The following is a 7,500-nucleotide window of genomic DNA, read 5'->3' as shown; positions in this document are numbered from 1 at the left end:
TCTCTGTAATTGCAAACAAAGGTTTCTGTACCAAATATTAAGTTCTGTTTTTCTGATGTATCAAATACTTATTTCACGCAATAAAATGTAAATTAATTGTTTAAAAATCATACAATGTGATTTTCAGGATTTTTGTTTTAGATTCCATCTTTCACAGTTGAAGTGTACCTATGAGAAAAATTACAGACCTCTTCGTGCTTTGTAAGTGGGAAAACCTGCAAAATCGGCAGTGTATCAAATACTTGTTCTCCCCACTGTATGTATATGTATATGTATATGTATATATATGTATATGTATATGTATGTATATGTATATATATATATATATATATATATATATATATATATATATATATATATATATATATATATATGTATATATATATCGACAGATAGATAGATAGATCGATATCAATATATCTATATTATATATCTATATTATATATATATATATATATATATATATATATATATATATATATATATATATATATATATATATATATATACATATATATACATATATAAATATATATATATATATATATATATATATATATATATATATATATATATATATATATATATATATATATATACATACATATATATATATATAAATATATGGGCAGCACAAAGATGTTTAATATCGACATTTCAAAATATTTGCTATTAAGTTTTCCAAATGCCTGCTTGAACATCTTTCCTGAGATCAAAAGGTGAGATGATTTGATGTGTGTGGAGAGAACAGTTGCATAAAGAAATGTTATTTGGATTAATTAATTCAGTGATTCCAGTTCAAGTAATTCCAATTAAATTAAATCCAGGATCACTTTATGTTCCAGTTCAAGTCATAATTACTTCTTCTGATGTTTCATGCACCAGTCATATTTTAATGAATCTACCAGTCATACTTGCATATAGATGAGAATGAGTAAACAACAATCCATTCACATTGTCACATTTAACATCATCTTGTAAGATTTTGTGGAAAAGGGTAAGGGAAAAAAGCAGGGATTCACAGCTCCCCCACCATCAATATACAGATTTTTTTTAAGTTGCAGACTTTTAGAAATCCAAACAATGGGATTGCCAAGCTTCTGTTTTATAATTATCCACAGATATACTTGAAGTATTCAAAAGTTGTGATTTTTAAGACCCATGGCATACTACCTACCTAACAGCATTGTCCTTGTAAGTTCTATTGGGTTCGTCACAAAAAAATGCAACATATTATAAATGTCTATTAAATCTGCTATTTTTAATGCAGCAGCGTATAACTTGTATGATACATAAAATAATTCATAAAGTTTTGTTTGACTATAACACATGTTCGAAATGTCCTCAAAGTTCTGCACACTTCCGTATATGTCTGGAATTGTTTCTGAATACAGAATGAAATGTTTCAAATGACATTCCGGAAATAACCCTCGTTACAGCATATTTGAGTTCTCTTTGAAAACATCTTCCTCAACAAATCCCCAGAGAACAAAATCTCAAGGTGAGAGGTCAGGAGATCTTGAATGTCAAGGAAATCCAGATCAATGTGAAATTAATCTGCCAGGAAGTGTTTATTGAGCCACCATATGGGCAAGCGAGCTGGATGTTCAGTTGCTCCATCCTGTTGAAACCAAGCAGAAGGAATGTTTGTCACGTGACTCCAAAAAATGTGTTCAACATGTGTATGTAACGTTTCCCATTCACAGCCACCCCCTTCCTCAGTATCCTGATCTTCAAGAAACTATGGACCGTGAATCCGATGATGACCGAGACAACACCATCTATAGCGTTATTTTTGTGGAGTGGAAAGGTAACTCAACAAAATGAGCTGGCTTCTCCATGACCCCAAACCGACAATTCTATTCCTTTACCGTTCAAGTAAACATGACATTCGTCGCTGAAATTTATATCTTCCATGTTGACATCTGCTTGATGAAATATCCTCATGAATCGCACACAAAATTCATAAAGTCGAGGCTTGTCATCTGAGGTTAACTGTTGCATCAATTCCATTTGGTCAGGGAAAGATGTCAGATCACACTTTAACACTCTAGGTCTAGTGAGTGCTTTGAGACACTCAGATTTCATGCGATTCCACGTTCTGCCGCATCATTTCTCATCCTTCTGCCAGACAGGTGCAAGCAGCCTCTTTGCTTTCTCCAGACCATGATGGAAACACAAGCTGGTCAAACACTTGGAATAAGTCTTTCAACCCTGACAAATCCTACACACTCAGCCTGTCTCTCTGAAAGGACTACCTGGAAAACCCTTCCCATCTACTTCCGAAACAAACCACTTCAGGAAGTTAAATAACTCAACCCTTTGGGCCTCACCATCAACCATGAGATTTCTTGGGCAGACCATATATTTCCAAGATGCCCTGCATTGTTGTTCTTCACGGAGCCTGTCCGTCCCCATTGTAAAACGAGACTACGTATTGTCTTCGAGGTTGTTGCATTACATCAAGAGAATTCTCTTCTGAATGTACACTGCACTCTTATCACTGATATCACCTCTACATTCTTCTCGACAATGAAGATTAGTTCCTTCATTGTTCGATGCACTTTGGGTTACCTGCAAAAAAAATTTTAAAAATTATATATATATATATATATATATATATATATATATATATATATATATATATATATATATATATATATATATATATATATATATATCTGCTACAAACAATATTAGAATGGTTATCCTACCGAATTCATGATATTTAACATTTCTACGTAGGATTTTAAAAATGAAAATTTCAAATCGGGTACTGTACATTTTTGTGACTCACCCTGAACAATTAACTTTCCATTTACGGTATCCTATATTTTAATGAATCTACATACCACTGTGCTGTTTCTACTCTATTTTATCTCCATCCACAATAAATCCTCAATATCAGATCGTTTACTGATATCCTTCATTTCCACATCTTACTGTATATATATATATATATATATATATATATATATATATATATATATATATATATATATATATATATATATATTGCAAGCCTTGGCAGTGAACCCTGGTGGTATTGTGAACAATTATACATGTCCAAACGTTTCCCCTTTCAGAGGGGTATGTTCCCTCAATTGTTTAAGGTAACGCATTTCGGTTACCCCACCCCCCTGCCGAAATGGTTTGAATGGTGATTCTCTCACCAAGAGCACGCGTACGGCCATCATAGCGGCTGCTCCAGTAGACACGGTGCTGTCCATCAGAATCACGTGGTCTTCGTGAATGTCACGTGGCAGCCGCAAATAATGAAGCTGGCACACACACACAGCAATCATATTAGCTTGGCAATGCTACACTTCTGCAGCCAGTAGGCAAGTCACAAAAGTCTGACCTATCAAAAGGAAATGGGAAAAAATTGCAATCATCTTTCACCATTGACAATAACTCAGGTTGGCATAAGCCAAGTATTACACAAACAAACTAGAGGGGGAGCACTCGGTAGAGTGCAAAACCTCCGCCGCCAATACTGCTAGGTCACTCAAGTAAACCTGATATCCTATTCATTCAATTTGACATCAACAGTGCTCACAGAGTTATAGTTTGCAACTTTCCCTTTTACTTTTAACTTTTACATACTCAATTCATTCGTCATAACGAGATTCCTTGAGACAGAAATTGATTTTACGTGGGTATATCCACCTGAAGTTCCAAAATCAGCCGCAATTATAATTTTGGCATGTTTTTTTGTTGGAAATCACTTATAACATGTAGAAATGCAAAAAAAAAAAAAAAAATAAAAAAAAAAATCTAAATTTTGTTGAAAAAAAAGTTGCAAAAATTTTTTTTCTCTAACAATTTTTTTTTTTGGGGGGGGGGGGTGGAAATCACTTAAAACATGCAGAAATGTAAAAAAAAAAATTCTAATATTTTTCCAAAATGGCCGCCATAGCGGCCATATTGGATTTTGGACCAAGTCCAAAATCTAATGTCATGATCCTTGGACCATACCTAATCCCCCCACCAAGTTCCGTCGAGGATTTTTTCCGTAATACTGTTCACAAACAAACAAACAAACAAGCAGAAAGGGGTGAAAACAGTAACCTCCGATCTTCGATGGCAGAGGTTAATTATGATGTCATAATGATGGCACCCATGATGTCATAAAAAAACAACACCAATTCCCCATGAGGAGTACTTGCTATTTGCCAAGTTTCAATTATTTCCTTGGTGCAGTTTCAGAGATAGAGGACAAATTTTTTCCCGTTTTTCCAATATGGCTGCCACACCACGTGACCTATGACGTCATAATTACCATTAAAATATTCTCCATGAGTATTCGCATCAATGGTGAAAACGTCGTCTCAATCCGACAAGCGGTTGCGGAGAAAAACATGAAAGCTCTGTGTATTCAAACAAACAAACAGACAAACAAACAACGGACCCAAATGCAATACGCTCTCCCTCAGCGAGGGTAATAAAGTGGAAATTCTAACCTCCACACACTCGAGCTCCTTCACACTTTGTATCCACCTCCTCCATTACACCGATCTACATCCAACCTCCTTCCTCTCCTCCTCATTCCCCCATGCCTCACACACTCACCGACCATCATTTTTCTCTGAGCTGCCCCCTGATTTTCTCAGTTAATTTATTTTTCAATTTAGCCTTCCTTCCAAATCTGTATCTGTAAATACTGCAACGTGCCTATGGGAACAGTGGGGGTGGGGGGGGGGGGCAGCGCTTGGATGTGTATATGTGTAAAAAGCTGTAGTGGACATAATATAATGTGTGTCAGATTTATACTTACACTCTTGTCAGGTTCCTTGCATCTGGAAATGCAAGGCTTTGCACTCACTTAAAGTCAATACTGGATAAGAAAGTTAATTTAGAAAACCAAAGGTTTTCCACAAGCAGATGTCCTCCTGCCTCCCCCTTCCCTCTTATTTTCCATTCCCTCTTGATATCCAACCAAGGCAAACTTGAGTATATGCTCTGGAGGTAACAAGGGGCTGAAGGACTAAAACAAGCTCGAATAAGCTGAGATCCTCGTCCTCTTAATGATGACGTCATAAAAACAAATATGACGTCATTGTGATTTATCAGGTTTGCGATAAATTATATCTGTGCTAATGCCCGGCTTGATTCCCGCAAACAAAATTCAAACACCTTGCCTAGTTTCGGAGATAATGGTATAGGCGATTTCCATTAGCGGCGATATTATGACGTCAACTTTTTTTCTAGGAAGATTTTCCAATATCGGAGATGGTTACTGCCTGTGTGTGGGCTTTCTGCATATACATGGCAAGTTTCACGAAGATCTGATGAAAACTCTGGGTTATGAAACAAAAAATGTCAAAAAATAGAAATGACATCATAAAAATTGATATGACGTCATAGTGATGTATCATATGTGCGGTAATTCATCTCTGCTAATGCCCTGTTCGATTCCCGCAAACAGAATTCAAAAAGCTTTCCTCGTTTCGGAGATAATTTTTTAGGCGATTTCCATTAGCGGAGATATTTTGACATCATAACTTTTTTTTCTCGGAAGAATTTTCAAAATCCGAGATGGTTAGTGTCTGCGCAGGGTATTTTTACATATATATGCCAAGTTTCAGGAAGTTTCGATGAAAACTGGAGGCTGTGAAACAAAAAAGTCCACAAGAACAACAATGTGAGTAAGACTTAGAGATCCTCCACGAGGATCTAAAAATTCTCTAGCACAGATAGTGCTGCAAAATGGAGCACAGAGTCGACCTACTTCACGCAGTGACATAAAGCAGCAGAAAATGCTGTGGGTCGAGTTTGTGAGGCCAGTGTAGTCCAGCCTCACCATCTACCCATGTTGTCTTGCCTCACCATCTGCCCACATCGTCCTGATGTGGAGAGTGCTTACAACCTTATCTGTGATGGTGATGAACAGCTGTCTTAAAGACATGGAGGAGAGAATGAGATTGGAGAGAGTATGGAGGGTGGTTTCACAGGTTTCCACGGAGTAAAGCTGAGCAACATGTGAGGCAGGGGACCCAGCCCAGAAGGGAGAGCAAAACTCCATCAAGCTGTGGATGGAGGCCTTGTCGGTGGATGTGTGGCTCAAGTGTGCCGAGTAGTGCTGGATTTAGGCAGAAGCTAAACAAGCTGCAGCTTAGGGCCTTACAATCTGCAGGGGCCTCAAAAAATGTGAGAAGACGTGTAAAAATATTTTTTTTAAAGAAAAAAGAAGACGACTATTCTTACGTCTGATGGTAACAAATTGTTCAGGAGAAAGGTCATTTTCACAGCCAAAGAGAATCAAAAATGAACTGAGAGCAACCATGTCTAAAGAAAAACTGTCTGCGCTCAGCATCATATGCATAGAAAGCGATAAGCTGCGTAGCATATCATTTGAGGAGACAATTCATGAGTTTGCTTTTGGGAAATCAAGAAAGAAAATGTTTTAAGTTGTATCATTTTTCTGATTTTGCAAAAAAGCTCATTATTAGGCCAAAAAAAAAAAAAATGTTGCATTGGCGTAACCCGCCCGACCCTAAAAATTCCGCCGACCCTACGTTTTTTTTTTGTTTTTTTGCTATCGAAAAATTTTGCCGACCCTATTTTATTGATATTTTTGTTGTTTTGCTATCGTTTTCAAGTATCTTGTTGATTGCGATCACAAAAACCCGGAAGTGTTTCGGACAGAACCCGCCGACAAAAAGGGTGGTACTCGAGCCGGGGGAGATTTTGGGAGGGATTTATGAGGAAAAAAAAAAAAAAAAAAGAAGATCCCGAAGACCTACCCTATTTTTCAGTGACCCGTTACGCCAATGCAACATTTTTTTTTTTTTGGCCTTACTTGTATTAATAAAAGTGATCCTAATTAGGCCTTAGTTATTTTATAACTTGGTTTACGCAGTTCTTCAGCTAAAATGTAGGGTCGGTTGGTCGAAATATAAATATAAATATAATTTCAATTTTTAGAAATTAGATATTTTTATGATTTTTTTCGGATGTTCCATGGAAAAGACAAGGGTAGGTGGGGGTGGGGGGGAATAAATATAAATCCCAGACCAGAAGGATCTAAGAAAACATTGAAGATGGAAAACCATTCAAATGCAGGATGCCATTGTTCACTGTATCATCTGACGTGAAAAACAATAAAGAAGGATTAAAACTTGTTTTTACAATATAGTCTGGCATGTTTTTCTAAAAGAAACCTGTTGGATCATCAAACAAATGTAAACAATGCTGAGAAAATTACTGTCCAAGTCGTAGATGTGTGCGTGCACACCAGTGCATAGTGCTGGATATGAATAAAAAAAAGGTGTCTACTCGGAGTCAACACGTAAAAAAACGGTCAATCAGAGCCATAACCAGCTTAGTTTTCAGCAGGCATCTGATCGTACCGTCTCCCCATCCCCATGAGCACATCAAAGACTGATTTCTGGTCCGTTGAAGGCTGAATATCAGCATCTCGCAGGGAAACTTTGACGTATTTGGCACCGAAATCTTTCAATACGAACAGCGGTGTACAACTTTCGATGGAAACAAAAT

The 7,500-nt window shown here is 36.8% G+C and overlaps 1 protein-coding gene across 4 annotated transcripts in view; it reads right to left on the bottom strand.

Annotated features, from left to right (window-relative positions):
• UCKL1 (uridine-cytidine kinase 1 like 1) overlaps positions 1 to 7,500 on the bottom strand; it is a 111,809-nt gene that overhangs the window by 18,971 nt on the left and 85,338 nt on the right. For all 4 annotated transcript variants that reach the window (XM_085854869.1, XM_085854867.1, XM_085854870.1 and 1 more), the window contains exon 13: positions 3,174 to 3,281. In XM_085854869.1, coding sequence (XP_085710995.1) covers positions 3,174 to 3,281 — 108 coding nt within the window. The remainder of the gene's footprint in view (positions 1 to 3,173; positions 3,282 to 7,500) is intronic.

The sequence above is a fragment of the Eptatretus burgeri genome, chromosome 14 (assembly GCF_056783735.1).
Source record: "Eptatretus burgeri isolate ZD-2024b chromosome 14, Ebu_testis_v1, whole genome shotgun sequence".
In the NCBI taxonomy this organism is placed as follows: domain Eukaryota; kingdom Metazoa; phylum Chordata; class Myxini; order Myxiniformes; family Myxinidae; genus Eptatretus; species Eptatretus burgeri.
Note: the sequence above shows the minus strand (reverse complement) of the source record. Positions and strands in the feature narration are given on the sequence as shown.